This window comes from Ischnura elegans, chromosome 5, assembly GCF_921293095.1.
Source record: "Ischnura elegans chromosome 5, ioIscEleg1.1, whole genome shotgun sequence".
Classification (NCBI taxonomy): Eukaryota; Metazoa; Arthropoda; class Insecta; order Odonata; family Coenagrionidae; genus Ischnura; species Ischnura elegans.
Window position 1 is genome coordinate 133,454,851 of NC_060250.1, and position 19,002 is coordinate 133,473,852.

At 39.9% G+C, this 19,002-nt stretch overlaps 1 protein-coding gene across 1 annotated transcript in view; it reads left to right on the top strand.

Moving 5' to 3' along the window:
• LOC124159578 (arf-GAP with coiled-coil, ANK repeat and PH domain-containing protein 2) overlaps positions 1–15,411 on the top strand; it is a 92,484-nt gene extending 77,073 nt beyond the window's left edge. The window contains exons 15-17 of the mRNA XM_046535479.1: positions 1,333–1,432; positions 9,108–9,228; positions 11,125–15,411. Coding sequence (XP_046391435.1) covers positions 1,333–1,432; positions 9,108–9,228; positions 11,125–11,335 — 432 coding nt within the window. The 3' untranslated portion in view covers positions 11,336–15,411. The remainder of the gene's footprint in view (positions 1–1,332; positions 1,433–9,107; positions 9,229–11,124) is intronic.
• The last annotated feature ends 3,591 nt before the right edge of the window (positions 15,412–19,002 follow it).

Here is a 19,002-nt window from a genome sequence, read left to right on the forward strand (position 1 = left end):
CTACCTTCACAATTTATGGATGAAGAGCTTATTAAAGTGTTTTAAAACTTTCGTAAACATGTGTTTGATGATAAATTTTAAGACTTTCATTGAATTTTTCTCATTACTTGACCCCTTAACGTGCTATGAAATCACTTCTGCCGACACCAATGCACGTTCCAAAGAAATATTTTCTGTGATGTATTGTTGCTGCATCCAGGTAATTGATCAAAGTATTCACTGGAAATTCTGTAATTGGGGAGGCATCTGGTCCCAAGTATCTTCTACGGTATGTTTTATTTGTAAATATATTTCGGAGTTGTAGTATAGACTTTTAAAGATATATAAGAGACTTATGCTATATAGGTATGCTTTGTATTAACCCTAATACGGGCAACATATTTTTCTGACGTAATGAAAATGAAAAAGCAGGAGCAATTTCCACAATTTTACATTTATTAATACGACCGGTTTCGCTTTTCAGCATCATCAGGTCTACCTGATGATAAATTTCCTGATATAGGTCTACCTGATGATGCTGAAAAGCGAAACCGGTCGTATTAATAAATGTAAAATTGTGGAAATTGCTCCTGCTTTTTCATTTTCATTATGTCACGTTTCCACTCCATCTCGCCTGAAACCTCAGACTATATATTTTTCTGACGTAATCAGGCAAGGTGAGTCCAATGGACACTCTTAACTTTTGCTTTTAATTTAAACTATTAAACAGTGAAAAATATTACTTTTCACATCAATTTGTACATATTGTGCACCTTAGAATCATTTAACATAAAATTGATTATTATTTGTTTAGCAAAAGTTTTATATTACTTATTAATTTCAAACATAGTCAAACAGCAAGTGCAGTGGACTCTTTTGACTAATTGTTTCTAATTTCACTACATAAAACACCAAATATTTATCGTTACATGTACTTAGTGATAATTTTACATTATTTTGACAATTCAAAACAAATATTTGTATAATGCACACACTTTTTACATTTCGTGCAAACAGACTCACCTTGCCTGGATTTGTGGGAAATAAGGGAAAAAAAATTATTTCTAAGTTACTTTGATTCCGAAAGAAGTTTAAATTACTCTAATTTATAGTAAATATACCATTAGAAGAAGTAAAAAATTTACAACATGCTGACATTTCAATAACATAATAAAATTCTCAAAAATTTGATGCGATGAGTCCAAGAGACTCACCTTGCCCGTATTAGGGTTAAGCGTATTGTAAGTAACATTTGCCATTAGAAGGACAGTGCGAAAAGTTGTATTTTATGTCATGGAGACTGATATATCTCTCCCAGAGATTCTTGATACGTTTGTTTGTTTGTTTTCGTAGGGGTCGGTGATGGCTTGCGAGTATCTCTTCCTCAATGGTGCCAAAATAAATGCTCAGGATGCTGAAGGCAAGACTCCGTTGCATTTGGCCACAGAACTAGGTGAGTGGGAATACGCGTCACTTGCAATTTTAAAAACTGCATTTCACGTTTACCTCAAGTCTGCTATCTGAAGAGCCACATCACAGAATCATTGCTAGGCTATGATTCTGTGATGTGGCAAAAAAAGGCAAAATGTTATGCAAGGAATTAAACTGTGTCTGGCTTATAGGCCTTAATTGAGGAGTGCATTTCATTGCCATGTGGGATAAAATTAGCGAAAAACTCCCCTGTATTTACTAATAACAGCTGTATGAGAGATGACAATTTATTTCAAATGAGATTGGATAAATTAATTTTGGGAGGTTCAAAAACTTTCAAATTGACATCATCATTTCTTTGTTTTTTCTCTAACTAAATCATCACTTTATGCCTAAGCTGCATGCTTTTAAATTTATCAAAGCGCTGAATACAGGATCATTCCATGTCTTTTCATTCAGGCCATCTCACCTGCTGACTATGACTTGTATGAAAGGTTTGTCGCTAACTAATATCACCAATTAATTGACTAAAAAAAAATATTTTCACTCTCACCGTCATAGTTTCGAAGATATGAGGGATAAAAGTTAGGGAAGTTTGCTACTCTGTTGGTTGCCCTTCCAATGCATTAAAAAAAAGGAAACCACCATTAGAAAATTACATAAACTCTGTACGGAAAAGTCTGCGCTTGTGCACAAAGCAGTAAAATTACACCCTTGTAACGAATTTTTGTAAAAGGAACATGGTATTTTTGTTCTATGGGGGAAAAAAGTATCTCAACAAAGGTTGTGCGGCCACTATCGCTCCGCAGGATAGTATATAGGTTTCCTTTCCAGTGGGTTGTTATTCTTAGGTCAGGGAGGAAAATTCTAGCAAGGCAAACCATTTCCTTTCTTCGTCGTCCATGTATGTTACCGATGACTGAGTCCCTCGCAACCCAGAGCATGACTCGCTATGAGTTCCACAGAATAGAGACACATTCGACAGCATTGTGTGCAGGAACGCTCTTCTGAATTTTCCTTTGCATATCTTATCGAAATGACAAAAATCACTACAGACCATAGCAGGCTTTCTCTTGAGGTAAACAAGACAGTCAACGAGCAGATTCGATGGGCCAAGTATTTGTATTCAGTTGACTTTGGAGAAGTTTTAGCTTTTCTGGAAGGACTTACGAGCACATGGCCAGAATGCGTTTTTCTTTGGATCGAGAAAGATATGCTCCTATCTTGATTTGAGATGCCTTTGTTAGCAGGCGAGAGGGGGAAAAGTAGTCGGCTCACTGGAGGCTGGCTTAACAGTAGTAGAAACATAGTGAAGGATGAATAAAAATTTGGGATGGATGGATTTTTTTTCGAATACGGATTCGGATCGGATCCTTGATTTTCGGAGCTGCATCTTCAGATATTTTCGGATCCAAATTCATTTTCGATTGTCTGCTATAAAAGGAAGTAATTATTCAAGTTTCTTCTGGGTACATACAATCAAAAAAATGCTATTTAGATTTATATACACGTTTTAATAGTTCTACTGATTTAAAATCATTGTCATAAGCTTTCAAATTATTATTTAAAAATGATAAAATCTTTACCCGCTCAGGATGTAAACTGTTACACTTGAGTTTGGAAATGAAAATAGGTTTCAATCTTCGGATAAACCATTGACTGAATTTTAATATTCCTCAAACAAGTTTTCCCCGAATTCTGACACTTTCTCATGGCATACAGACTTGTGTTTCACCTGCAAATGCTTCAGTTGTGGTGAGGTGGATTTTCCACTTCCTCGCAATAGTTTCACGTCACAGTGCATGTACATGGTTTTCCTTATGTCAATAAAAATGTTTTACCACAATGAAAGACATTTTTCATCGGTATATCATTAAATTAAATTGCAACTGCGCAATCTGCATCACAATTAACAATGTTTAGAACAACATTAGCATCACGTGCGACGAGTTGCGGGAACAGAACAAGACAACCGCTCAGCGAGAGTAAGGGGTGCATCGCATTTCTAACATATTTAGGTTGATTTAAATAAAGTTTTTTTTAGTTCTAACTAGAATATTCAACATTGTCCAAACAGCACAATTTTCAAAGAAACGAGCACAGCATTAACCCCTCAAGCAAACAAGTAGAGACGGATTGGAAATGCCAACTGCATATATCACATAGCGCCCCTGGCTTTGCTTTGAACGTAACGACGTCAGTGACGCAAGATCTGACTTGTTCGTCCTGGACTCCCTCATTTGTAGCCTCGATGCTTGAATTACGGTGGCTTCTTCCCCTCCACCTCTCCTTTACGTGATTTTGCTGCCCACCCCTTCCTCATGCTGAACGGTCAAGCACCTCATCGCACGTGACGTTTATGCCGTTTTAAATACTGTTAATTGTGCAGTTGCAATTTAATTTAATGATATACTGATAAAAATGTCTTTCATTGTGTAGAAACATTTCTATTGAGATAAGGAGAACCAATGTACAGTGCAACCTCAATATAACGACACCCCACGGTGCACTAATAAACACTCGCTATAGCGAATTGTCGCTTTACCGGAGGTGGAGCAAATAATAGCCAATATACCTGTTGCAAACTGATATACAGGAACAGGAGTGGTACGGCGACAGATAAACATCTATCCGATAAACGTAAGCATAAATCCAGACGAAAGGCGATGTTTTTTTGCATCACTAAATTTCCTTACTCAAACAACGACTAACTATTCAAACAATTTATAAGCGCCGCACTGAATAAAAATCATGGAATGCATTGTTTCGTCAATCATTATGCCAATGCACAACCGACGAAGCCATTTTTCTATGCACTTAATTAGTTCATTTACGTGATCATTTTATTATTTTGGTATTTTCCACTGAAAATTCAAAAATTAACTGATAAATCAGTATCGCGGTTATGTAATGCCTCAAATGTTTCCATTGGTGTATGTTTATTGTTTCTGTACGTTAAGCGGCAGTGAAGTGAAATAACGCATTACATTTGTTTCTACAGGCGAAAACGGTGAAAGGTTGTATAAAGTTCCCGCCTTGGAAGACTTTTTCTATCAAATAATGTAATATCTACATCATCTACGGTAAAAAGTTTGCTAAGCTTGAAAAATGATGTGATTAAAATTGCCGTTGTTGAAAAAAGTTTCTTTTTGAGTGTTACGCTTGCGACGTATTTGAAATAATACACCGAGTTTACCACTACACTGCAAACGAGAGTTAGCTCTTCTGTGAGTTCTTCCAGCGTCCACCAGGGGATGCTCGGTTACCCGCGTGACAAAAGAGAGCGCCAGTACGACTCCAACCAATGACGCGAATAGTTCACCCTTGTAAATCCGCAACGGAGAATAAATGTGTCCATCCGGACAATTCACGCTGAGTATCATTGCTTCGTACATCCTACATCATCGCTAAGGCGCACTACCTTTAGAGGCATCATTGCAAGAAATACCTCATACTGCAAGGGTTTTGTCGGGGAGTTGTATGTAAAAAAGTTCCGTTTCGTCTATGTTATATGACGCGGGGAATACTTCTAAAGATACTTATGATCGGAGTCCTTTCTTCCACGACTTCGGGTTTACACCGGAGGCATCACCAGCAATTATGAGGGGAGATAACGCTTTGGTGCTTCGCATTAGTATAATCAACCTTCTGCACTCTTAAAATTCTCGATTCGCAATCTATCCCTGAAATATTCCGCTTTAGGCTTGGGCGTAGCCCCTTTCTCAGAAGTTCCCGCAGATTTGAATGGGCAAAACCACCCGAACAAAGCTCCTTATAACTATCGTCTGCATTCCTCGGGCGCTTCTGTTTTTTTTTTTTAATTTTGCAGAGCGAATAGGAAGATAAATTAATTTCGACACTCTCATATTACTCCTTTATTTTTATTTTCCCGCTTAGACGTGTTTGGTGTTTTTTTGGTCATGGTGACTGCCATCAAATGCTTTCTATTCACGCAACTCACGGACGTGCGGGTATGCTGCCGACTGCTTTCTGCCGCCCGAGGAACAAAAGAAGATGAAGCATTCGCGAATGCTAATGCCACAATATTTTCACCAAAATTAACTACTTATTTATCGAACGACATTTTACCACATAAATTTGAGACTGAGCTCTCCATTAACTTCATTTCTAACAGATCGCTAGCAATAACAGAGGTTAAGGAGTCTTGATGAAAGTCTTCCGGCCATGAAACCCTCGCTATGGCGAGAGCCAGCACCAAAAGGGTCTCGTAAAAACGAATTTTTTAACATGCTTATTATAGGGTCAATTGACGGTGCATCAACTATGTCTCGTTATAGCGGGAGTGTCGCTATAGCCCGTACTCGCTTTAACGAGGTTCCACTGTATGCCATGTGCGTGCACTGTGGCATGAAACTATCGTGAAGGAGTGCAAAATCCAGCTGACCACAACCGAAGCATTTTCGGGTGAAACACAAGTCGGTATGCGATGAGAAAGTGACAGAATTCGGGGGAAATGTGCGTGAGGAAAATTTGAATTCAGTCGATGGCAGTGGGGTAGCCAGGAATTTCGTTAGGAGAGGGGGTCCAAAGCCAGGGGGGAAAATTTTTAAACAGCGCAGGGTACAAAGAAGAGGGTTTCAAGCTAATTTTAACCCCCTTCATAATCGAAAAAAAACTTCATTTTTCAAAGAAAACTATAATAAATTCATGATTTATCAATATTTTGTTTCCTTTTATAAAGGAAAGTAATTTTGTTATTATATTTTGGGGGGACCGGACCCCCTGGACTTCCCCCTCTCGCTATGCCACTGGTCAGTGGTTTATACGATGATTTTTCCTATTTTCATTTCCAAACCCAAGCGTAACAGTTTAGGTCCTGAGCATGTAAACATGTTTAAAAAAAAAAAACTTGAAAGCCTTTAAAAATGATTTTTAATTTATAAAAAAAATATTAAAATGTGTATGAAAATCTAAAAAGTATTCCTTTTATTGTACGAGGTCTGTTCAAAAAGTACCCGGAATTTTTAAATTTCGTGGGTCTGGAGAGTCCGATTGTCAAAATTTTTTTTGTTGTGTTGGTATACATGCCCCTAAAGTGTGATGAAATTTTCAGCCGTATTCACTGTTTACTTTGTCTGTGGTAGTCGCTAGGGTTCGACGTGTTTTTATGAGCTCGGCGATTTTTGCTTGTTTAAACAATGGAAGAATTGAAGAGTCAAAGAATTTGTATTAAATTTTGCGTAAAAAATGAAATAAAGTGTAACGAGGTGTGTGAAATGTTACAAAAAGCCTATGGTGAGTCTGCTATGAAAAAAACAAGTGTTTACGAGTGGTATAAGCGTTTCCAAAATGGCCACGAAGACGTTGAAGATTTCGAACGCTCCGGTGACCCAGCACGTCAATAATCGATGAAAGTGTGGAAAAAGTGGAAAAAATGGTTATAAATGATCGCCGAATAACAATTAGAGAAGTTGCTGATGAAGTTGGCATATCAATTGGCTCATGTCATAACATTTTTTCAAACGTTTTGGGCATGAAACGAGTGGCAGCAAAATTCATTCCAAAACTGCTGAATTTTGACCAAAACAATCGCATGAACATCGCTCAGGATGTGTTAAATGACGTCAACGACGATCCAAGTTTGCTTGAAAGGGTTATAACTGGTGATGAAACATGGGTGTACGGTTATGATGTCGAAACCAAAGCACCATCGTCCACCTGGAAGCATTCAACGTCACCAAAAGCGAAAAAAGCACGTCAAGTTCGATCAAATGTCAAGGTTTTGCTTACTGTTTTCTTCGATTATAATGGCATAGTGCATCAAGAGTTCTTACCACAAGGTCGTACGGTTAATAAGGAGTATTACCTTGAAGTTATGCGACATTTGCGTGAAGCAATCCGTAAAAAACTGGATTTATGGAAAAAGAATTCATGGCTTTTGCACCACGATAACGCACCTGCTCACTCGTCGTTGCTTGTTCGAAAGTTTTTGGCCAAAAACAATACCGTAGTCATGCCCCAACCTCCATATTCACCAGATATGGCTCCGTGTGACTTTTTCCTGTTCCCAAAGTTGAATAGACCCATGAAAGGTCGGCGTTTTTCCTCGATTGAAGAAATAAAGGCCGAATCGCTGAGAGTGCTCAAGGACATACCAAAAAGTGAATATCAAAAGTGCTTCGAAGATTGGAAAAAAAACGCTGGCATAAGTGTATTATATCTGGGGGGGACTACTTTGAAGGGGACCACATTGATGTAGACGAATAAATAAATATTTTTTTGAAAAAAACGAAAATTCCGGGTACTTTTCGAAAATTCCGGGTACTTTTTGAACAGACCTTGTATGTACCCAGAAGAAACTTGAATAATTACTTTGTTTAATAGCAGGAATTTAAAAATGCATATGGATCTAAAATTATCCGATCCCGAAGATCCGGCTCTGAAAATAAGGATCTGATCCAAAAAATATCCTGTTCATCCCTAGTTACAAGGTATGTTAGGAAATTAAGTTCTTTTTTTGAACAAAAAAAGAACAAGTATAGTTCCAGCAAAGAAATTCATTGCAAAAAATCTATCACTCTTACACTATTTATCAACATGGATCCCGTGATTTTCCTGGCATCTGCCATATCTTTATAGTATAGTTTACTCAACTGGTGCAGTCTTTGTGCTGCCATCTCTAGTTTAACCTCTTTATCTTGTACTATAACCTGGTCGTCAGCAAACAGCATTGTGAAGAAAGATCTGAGTTTTTTCCCGGCGTATGATGATGTTGAAGTTGTTTCAGGATTCCCACCGGGTGAGCTTCTCCATCTCTGGCGACATTTCGATGGCCTGATGACGATGGACAACATGGCCGTCGAAACGTCGCCAGAGATGGAGAACCTCATCCGGTGGGAAACCTGAAACAACTTCAACTTAAACAGCATAGTATTTAAGTACTGATATGGTCCCAATTCAATGCCTGGTGCTACAATATCCTCCTTCCACATTCTCAGAACATCATCGATACACAGATTAAGCAAGGTTGGTGATAGGCTGCAACCGTGTTTAACTCCTTGGTTAATGACAATTTCTTGAGTGATCTGTTTCCCAGAGTCAATTACAATTCTGGTGTCTCTGTATAGACTATCGGAAGCTTTTATCAGATGCTTAGGAAACCCTCTTTTCTTCATAGTTGACCATAGTATCATTTCTCTATTAACATGATCAAATGCCTTTTTTATGAAAAATCTATGAATGCAAGATGTGTTTCTAGCTTAAACTCTATTAGTTTTTGAATGATTTGTTTTAAAGCAAAAACATCATCAATGCAAGATATTCCCTTCCTAAAGCCAGCTTGCTCTTCTAGCAAATGCTAACGGAGATAGCTTGTAGCCTAGTATTGATTATCCTACTGTATATTTTTATGCAAAGTAAGCAGACTTATACCTCTGTAATTCTCTGGGTGATTTCTCTTTCCCTTTCTAAACAATGAAACAACCTTAGCCACATTCCAATCCTATGGGATTTCAAGTTTTGTCCAACACATGTTGTATAAAAGCAGGAAAAATTTACTCCATGTTTACAAAATTATCTCCCGAAGGCAGTTGAGTTTTTTAAATTGTGCATAATGAAGTGCTCACGAAAGTAATTACTGGATTTGTAGGTTTTCTTAAAACTTGATCTATAATGTACGTATATGTTTCTTAATAATATGTATTTCCTTAAATGATGATGCACTTTGATTGGATCAGGTCACACGGCACAAGTGTGTCTGTTGCTGAAGCACCGAGCAGACCAGCACGTGGCTGACAAGGCGGGCGCAGACCCATTGGCCATTGCAGTGAGCGAGGCCAATGCAGACATCGTCACCCTGTGAGTTGGGATGTGTTGTCTGCAATTCCCTTTGGGTTGATTCTCCGTGAGCATGTGTGCTGTACTGTGGAATCATGTTGCAAAAGTGTTATGTACTGTCCTTTGCACTATTATTGTCGTATAATTTTTTACCCTATTCACCACTTCTTTTTTAGTTTTTCTTTTACTAAGTCCTTGAGGGTTTGGCCAAAAGATCAAAAACTTGTCTTGTGAATGATTAGTTTTGTTTATTTAGTATCCAATGGGAATAGGTTCAGCATTAACACAATGAATATATGGGGTATGTAAAAACACAGTAAGCCCTCAACATACGAACCAAAAGTGTTCCGAGACCTTGTTTGTAAGTTGAAAAACCAGAGCAAGACATCGAAAAGTGTAGTTTTACTGCATCTAGCATCACTGCATCATCATGTTGCATTAAGTTACAATGGTCCCTGACTGATTTCGCTGCTCGTGAAACACGCATGGAGCTGAGAAAATTTCGCTGCCCACTGGAAGGAAGAAAACAATGAACAGTTCCTCACTTCACATTGGTAAAATAGATACTTAAAAGAAATAGTACATCATCGACTGAAATCATCCTGTAAGACATATCTGCTCGAGAAAAGTTCTGCTCTAAATGAGAAATTGGTGATGAAAACATAGCCTGCAGAGCTGTTTTCCAAGTATCTGCAATTGAGCATGTTCTACAGATACTTAGAAAACAGCTCTGCAGGCAAGTGAGGAACTGTTCATCGTTTTGTTCCTTCCAGTGGGCAGCAAAATTTTCTCAGTTAGATGGGGGTGGGGGTGCAAAACATAGAAATCGTCCTCTTTGTGGATGAATGTGTGGCACATTCCAGAGATACATCCTTTTCGAGGAATGTTAAAGTGGTATGGTTCTCAGCAAACTGTACAAGTACTCTCCATTGATGCTCATGATTGATGTTAATTTAAAATAATTTTCCTTAATATTACTTTTTGTGGGATTATTTAATACCATATGATGACTTATTTATTGAAAAATGAAATTAAATCGAAATAAATATTATTTTATCTGCAGTTTAGCTCCCAAAATGGAATTTTTCGAAACGATGCTCTACGTAGGCAAAACTTCTTTGTGTTGTGCGGGTGGTCTGTACTCTTATTTAGTTTATTATCCATAGACATTGTTTGAGCCATAGATTTTATCAAATAAACTTAAAATTTCATTTATATAAACTATAAACGGATATCCACTCTTTAATAAAATTTATTATCCCATATTTGCATAATATTAGTCTTCATAACCGTTTGATTCTGAAATCAGCCTGATTTTTTGCAAAATTTTAAACTTTAGAGCTTGGGAGGTAGTGGTTAATATCACCTGATTTGAAAAAAAAATTCATGAGCGAGATCCTGATATCATTTTGCAACTTTCCCGCAGAGGGCAAATTTGATCAGGAAAGAAAGCCTTTTTCGGCCCACCCTAGTACACATTGCATATGTTATTGTTAAATATTATGCTACTTATGATTTAGCACAACAGGAACATTGCTCTAATTCCATCCTGAATGCGATTGATGTCACCAGAGACTGTAGTTAAAATGAAAAGTAAGACTGTAGTTGAAATAGTGGCCATTCAACAATACAAATCCTTAGAATATCTTCCTGTAACATTGACCATGCGACCAAATTTTTCCAATGTGATGCATTGTCACTGACTGATTTTTATTCAGAATGGGTTGTTTGGCATAAGTGGGTTTAGAGCATGCAGCTCACCTTGCTATATATGTCTATCAATACCAACCTTCCTGTTGCATCACTGAATCAGAGAGAGAGGGAGAATCCTGGGAAAATGTATGTTGTACTTTGTTGTGTCTCATTGCTTCTCATAGCATCTCGAGCCCTCATCTAGTCTTTCCTTTCCCCCTATAGCTTGCGGCTAGCTCGCCTCAATGAGGAGATGCGTCACGACGGGGAAACAAGTGGTGCAAGTGGCACACTGGGAGACGACACATTCAACGACGTGGTGCGTGACTTCTCGCAACTAGCATACACACACCCAGAGCGCCTCAACCGCGGCAGAGCAGCTGCAGCAGCTGTCGAGGAGCAGCGTGCTGGCAGTGACTGTCTCTCCTCCAAATGATGTTTGCCCTCCGGCGTAGGAAGGCCGGAGGTGGAAGATGGGAAGGCAGGCTGCTCCCCAGCGTGCTCTCTTCCACGCACGCTCGCATCATCCATGCGCAAACGCAGGAAGCGACGAGCTGTCAAGTGAGAGACCATGATAACATAATGCGGTAGCGTTGGGCCGAGTCTGTAATTGGGTGGAGGAGGGTAAACGTTTCTTCAAGGAATAGCGCCCTAATCTACGAGTCTCTCTTTTTTTCATGCCAATATATGTCGCCTATGGTGGAATACTCAGAGCCAGCAGAAGTCTGTGGTGGAATACTTCGAGGGGATACTCATCTGCTCTGCTCTCCCCATTATTAAAAGGAATGTCCTTCTTCCTAGTTAATATAATTATTCTGTCGTATCATCAACTGAACACAATTACCTGGAATGAATAGTGTTGTGCCACTCATTACTACAGGTGCTGGAATACCTCGTGTTTTTTACATGTGAATGCAAACTACAACTGCACAAAAGTCAAAAACTTATGGGTGATACGGAGTCAAAACACAGATAATTGATAGAAACCTATGTACAGTGAGGAATAATTAATCCAAAACGAACAATTTTAGTTGGTTAGTTTCCCTACAACTGTAATCTTGGTGGTGTTAGGGTACCTCAGCCCTTACACTCATTGTGAGCGTCTTGGTGGAAAGTGGTACATATATGCCTTTGCATCCCCCTGGGAAAATTTTCTTGACACTGATCCAAATGATTTAAATTAATTTTTATTCCAAACAGTTGATTTAATTTTTTTAGCAGCCCAATGAGAATTTTTGTTTTAAAATTATCATTCTCATGATGACATAAGCGCAGGTAGAGAAAACTTTCAACTGCAATGAATAGGGATTGCATTCAACCTAATTGAAATAAACTGTTCAGAATGAAAAGCCATCATAATAATTACGATCAGTGTCAAGCATATCCCCCTGCCCTAGAACAGTAGCTATCCTAATCCCCCAATTACAGGCTTAAAAGAAGGGGTTCTTTCATCAAATTGTACATATCTCACATCAGAACTTCTTTTTTTCTAGGCATTTATCCTACTTAACCTTCACATCATGAAACTTGTTTTCATGGTAAATTCTTGTTGTTCCTAGGAGTTCTTTCTGTTGCGAGACACATTCTACATTTTCAAGTCCCTCTTGTATGTAGCTACATCAAGGGTAATATTATCCTAGCTGTAAGTATAAGTCTCACGAAATAATACATTTATGTAAAAAGACCAGAGGCTTTTCTGCTGAATAATGTGCGTATATTTTCTCAGTTTTGGACCCAATAAAGGCTATTAAAGGCTGACATTTCAACGAGCAACCACTCTATCATCATCATCATCACTGAGACTGATTGCATAGTTTTTATACTTGGCCAGCATAGTTTGATTGAGACAAATGTCAATTGAAAATCTCTCACAGAAGTTGAAATTTGAATTATCTGTATGACCAATGTATTTTGTCAAGTAATGGTCTTCATATTTGTCTGATGTTCTGGCCAGAGTCTCGAGTAAGTTTTTTCTATTCCAGACTTTCTATTCCTGTTGCGTCTTTCATTATCCAATCCCAGTGTCCACTTGAATGGCAGGGGATTTTGGTTAAAATGCATGCATATGTAATGTCAACCTTCAATTGCCTAATCAAGTGCCAAAATAATGAACAATTTTTGAAAAGGTAAATTTATGTGTTTTACCAAAATTGGAACAAAACATATCTATGGCTGTTGAAGCATGACCATGGCCTTAGAACATCCTCCAAAGTTCTCTATTTTTAAGCAAGAAAGTAGTTTTTTATGCATTGGTTAGTATTGGCAATGTTAGATATTTAATATACCTATTTCTCTGTTTATGTGTGTATAATTGCACTGAGTTTGTTGTCAGGAAGGTATTCAGGTGGCACTTAGCGTATGCGCATAGGTAACGTGAAGGTTCAGTGACAATTATGCACATTGCCTGAAGAGGAACCAAACTGTGCAACCCTATATTTATCTATTGGTGCTGTGAAGGACTTAGTGAAGAAAAAATTACTCAGAAAAGTGTGGCTGCCTTATAAGAATTTAGTCCACTATTGGCGTGCTGGCATCAGTGATAATTGAAGAAATCAATTTGTGGATTTACTGGAAAGTAATGATGAAATGACTTCAACATATAAGGAATGTATATGCTGTCTGATATATTATGGATTTGAATTGGCTCCTAATCTAATCTATTGAAGTTGAAAATGAAGAGAGTAGACTTTGGCAGATATTTATTCTGTGAGGAATGACCATCAAATGGGCCATAAAATGTAGATGATGTGGCTGTGATCGCGCTGTGATGAATAAATTTTCATTTCATTTCCGCTGTGCATCCACGTGACCATGGCAATGCACAACATGCTAGTAGCAGACACCACGTTACATCACAGTTAAGTAAAAGAAATTAGGTGCTGTGTGACATGTAAACTCTATAAGAACAATTTAAACCTAATTAAGTTGAAAACAATCGATGACTTATCAGAAAAATCATGTTTCTAAAGTTAATATAAGTCAATTTTGCTATTCTGAGTTTCACTTCATATTTTCAGAAAGAATAACCATATATTTATAGGCTTTAATATCTTAACTATTAGTGGGTTGGATTAGCATGAACGGCACATTTGTGAAATTTTACTGCAATAAGATGTGCAGTTTTAATTCCATGGCAGCACAGCAGGGTGTAGGCAGATGAGCACAAGAGCCCACCCTCCATTTGATGTTCAGCGTGGACAATATCTCGCTGGAGAAACAGCAAAATACAATTGCCCTTGTTTCCTCTTCCAGGGGAGTGGTCTCCTCTCCCATGTCAACCTGCCCTCTTTAATCTCTCCCAAAATCACTCCTCGTGCTATTGCACTCTATCCTGTTATCATCCCTGTACTACACATGACACCAACACCCGTCTATCACCTTGTGTGCATTGTGGATCTGGAGAGTCCATTTAGAATCTTTCTTTTTTTTTGTAGCTGACTTGGAATAATTAAGTAATGTAAGTCGCAAGGTGAGCTGTTTTGATTTGGCTTGCTCACCGCTGGTCTCTTCATTTGTAGTAGTGAGTTGAGATCTCAACGCGTTCCAAAAAACACCCACCATATTTTACCCACATAGCTTATCTCTGCTTTTGCGTTTAGATTATTGCCAAAATTGTCCTTTTTGTGGGAGACCTACTTTCCTCTCTGGTATTCTCACAAAATGTTTGATTTTTTTAGGACCCATTCAATCCAAATACAGGAACAGGCAGTGGGAGGAAACCTTTTCAGAGAAAAGTTCAAGCCTCAGATATATTATAATCAAGTAATTAATGATCATTTATGTAGTTTGTGTGGAGCATTGCATCGCTAATCCAAATGCGGGCGGCACAGAGAATCTCGTTATTTTTTCTATTATTGTGAACTCCTATATAAGAAGTAAGTAATTATATTATATACATATATATCAAAGGGTGCTGCATTATTAAGCTCAGTATTAATTGAGATTGCTAGTTATTCATTGTTGATGTTTTTGTTGAAAAATTTGTCCTTCAGATCGCTTTCTTGGCAAAGCATTTATGTATTTGCGGTAAGGGCATGGGAATTGTTCCTTTTTGAAAGCTATTTTCACGTAGTGAGAAACTCTGGATGTGTAAGTACTATGTGCTAGTTACCTCCACTGTCCTATTGACCAGAGAAATTTATGCGCCTTTAAATGTGATAAAAAATTGAACTATGTATATCAATTTATATGAAATAAATTTGCATTTAGTTGAGATTTTTTGTGAGGGTTAATTGTTAAAATGAGTGATTACAGAGGTCGTACTCAAGTACTTGGCCTAAGATGTATGATATTCCTGTTCGCTGCCTAGAATGTATCCCAGGTTTGTCCATGTGATTATGTATTTTAGTGTTTTGTGCATTTAAAATGAGTCAAAAGCTATGAGTTTTATATCCAGATGTATTTTATATCTCTGTGCCCATGTGAATTATTCATAAAATGTAATGGATGGTGCTGTAAATAACCATGTATAATTGTATCATTTTGAGTACATATATTAAAGAGTTGAACGGATTGCTTAATGGTTTTCATTTATTCATTGGTATGTGTACATATGTTGGCTGTAATTAATCATGATAATCCTCCATCTGGATCAGAAATTTCAGACTGAATTTACCTAGATATATATATATATACTCGCACGCTCCGCGCGCTCGTTAAGGGGCTCCGCCCCTTAAAAACCCCGGTTCCGGCTTCGCCGTTTACATTTGTGGTCGTTCGACGAATTTTAGTTTGAATAATCTCACCAGAAAAGGCTAGGGGCCGGCTTCGCCGGCCAGGGGGTAGGTAAGCGCCCCACCCATTCCTCGGAACGGCTTCGCCGTTCCTCGTTGAGAGGCGGCTTCGCCGCCTAGGGGTTAAGTGTGCCCCGCCGGGGCTACCCCGCTTAATTCTCGGAACGGCTTCGCCGTTCCTCGGCTGTGGTCGGCATAGACGCCCAGAGGGCAAGGGCATTTCGGAACTGTTTCACCGTTATTGGTATAAGGGGCGGCTTTGCCGCCCAGGGGTGGAGGGAGCCCACAGCGGCTGCGCCGCTTGAACGTCGTGACGGCTTCGCCGCCCGAGGGTTACTTAAGCTCGTTGTGGGGCGGCTTCGCCGCCTTGGGAATGAGGAGCCCCCCGCGGCTGCTCCGCTTAGTCGTAATACATGGTCTTCTCCACCGAGAGGGGTGCCCAGGGGGATTGGGGGGTATTAATGTGTTATACATGCGGTCACCGATCGTCCACAGTGATCATGTAGCGATGATTGTAAAGGGTAGTGTAATGCGGCGTAATAGTGGCGACAAGTACCCATTAAAGAACACTTAATGGCAAGTTTTTCATTTTTTTGCGGGGGGTTCCAACGGAATACCTGGGGCTTTATACTTGTGTTGAACGAAACAAATCGTCCTTATAAATTCCGTGCCGATAAGTCCTAGGGGTCCGCAACAGTGGCGGAGTTCTGACGATTCCTTTACCCGGAGAGACTACTTATTAGAGAATTGTTTTGGGATGTTTCACGGGGTTATCGGGGGTTTTAATAAGTAGAAGGGGCACCGGCTAAATTGTAACAAAGTACTCGGAAAGGCGACATTAAAATTTTTTTTCAGCGAGGTTCCAAGAGGTGATCGGGGGTTTTCTGATATTTTTTCCCGTATGGTTTACGGTGGCTCGCCCTCACCAAATAATCCGGATCTAGAGCTCAGAGGGGACGGGTAGTGTGGCGTAATGTTTGCGAGAAGTTCCCAAATAGGAGACTTAATGGCACATTTAACATTTGGGGGGATTTCAGGGGGATACCGGGGGTTTATGTGTGTACTCCCTGCGATCACCATCCGTTCACAGAAATTCCGTAGGGATGAGTCGTTGGGGTAAGAACCAGCGGTGGAGTAGTCACGAAATGTACCCAAAAAATAGACTTATGTGCAAAATTTTATTTTTTTTGGGGTGTAGGAGGGTTTACTGGGGGTTAATAGGTTTGTACTACCAATGGTCATCAATCGCCCATATCAATTCCGTAGCGATGAGTGGTAAGGGTTGGAAAAGCGGCGGAATTGTGGCGAAAAGTACCCGAAAAGGCTATATGCAAATTTTAATTTTTTACGGGGTTTCGGGGGGTTTAAAGATGACGATACTATATGGTCACATTCATTTACAGTCATATCGAACAGAAGTGTTCCCTACGACATCCATATTTCGAGAGTAATACAATAAAAACCAAACCAGTCCCCGAAAAAAGTGAGTAGTGCCCGCCATTTTTATTTTTTCGCGGTTAAATCCATTGAATCATTTATTAAAAGTTCATGTTTTCTGAAAGACAATGCATAACAGCATGTAACTACAAAGTTTGAAAGAAATCGGTCAGGTTAAAATTGACAAAATCTTGTGTTAATCTTTTGGAAATCGTAATTTTCGGTGATTTTCGGAATATTTTAATTTTTTTCTGAGTAACCAAGGACGACGAAAGAAAATTGTTACCGACATTTCGTAGAGGATGTTATAAGCATATATAATAATCATTTTCGTTATCCTACACCTTAAATTAAGTCGAAGGGAGCGGAAGTTATGAAATTTTATTCGAAAAACGAATTTTTGGACGCCATTTTGGCTGCAATTTTCTTAAAAAGAAATTAACAACATTACGTTGTTACGTGCCAACGATTATCAGCTTTCAAAAAATTCATTAACAATCCGTGTGGCACGCACGGTTCGCGCGCAGTAAAATAAAAACCGGAAGACGGTCCCCGGAAAAAGCGCGATTTCGGCCATTTTGTCGTCCTAGCGACGACACGTGGCGGAAACTTCCGGTTTTCGGATTTTTCCTCCGAATCATTTCCGGTTCCCCGCAAGCGTGCCAAATTTCAGCTCTCCAGCACTTCTAGAAGTGGTCGGGAATTTGTATCCATGAGTGAGTCAGTTACCTCAAGGGCTGTATATAATAGAGACTCGCACGCTCCGCGCGCTCGTTAAGGGGCTCCGCCCCTTAAAAACCCCGGTTCCGGCTTCGCCGTTTACATTTGTGGTCGTTCGACGAATTTTAGTTTGAATAATCTCACCAGAAAAGGCTAGGGGCCGGCTTCGCCGGCCAGGGGGTAGGTAAGCGCCCCACCCATTCCTCGGAACGGCTTCGCCGTTCCTCGTTGAGAGGCGGCTTCGCCGCCTAGGGGTTAAGTGTGCCCCGCCGGGGCTACCCCGCTTAATTCTCGGAACGGCTTCGCCGTTCCTCGGCTGTGGTCGGCATAGACGCCCAGAGGGCAAGGGCATTTCGGAACTGTTTCACCGTTATTGGTATAAGGGGCGGCTTTGCCGCCCAGGGGTGGAGGGAGCCCACAGCGGCTGCGCCGCTTGAACGTCGTGACGGCTTCGCCGCCCGAGGGTTACTTAAGCTCGTTGTGGGGCGGCTTCGCCGCCTTGGGAATGAGGAGCCCCCCGCGGCTGCTCCGCTTAGTCGTAATACATGGTCTTCTCCACCGAGAGGGGTGCCCAGGGGGATTGGGGGGTATTAATGTGTTATACATGCGGTCACCGATCGTCCACAGTGATCATGTAGCGATGATTGTAAAGGGTAGTGTAATGCGGCGTAATAGTGGCGACAAGTACCCATTAAAGAACACTTAATGGCAAGTTTTTCATTTTTTTGCGGGGGGTTCCAACGGAATACCTGGGGCTTTATACTTGTGTTGAACGAAACAAATCGTCCTTATAAATTCCGTGCCGATAAGTCCTAGGGGTCCGCAACAGTGGCGGAGTTCTGACGATTCCTTTACCCGGAGAGACTACTTATTAGAGAATTGTTTTGGGATGTTTCACGGGGTTATCGGGGGTTTTAATAAGTAGAAGGGGCACCGGCTAAATTGTAACAAAGTACTCGGAAAGGCGACATTAAAATTTTTTTTCAGCGAGGTTCCAAGAGGTGATCGGGGGTTTTCTGATATTTTTTCCCGTATGGTTTACGGTGGCTCGCCCTCACCAAATAATCCGGATCTAGAGCTCAGAGGGGACGGGTAGTGTGGCGTAATGTTTGCGAGAAGTTCCCAAATAGGAGACTTAATGGCACATTTAACATTTGGGGGGATTTCAGGGGGATACCGGGGGTTTATGTGTGTACTCCCTGCGATCACCATC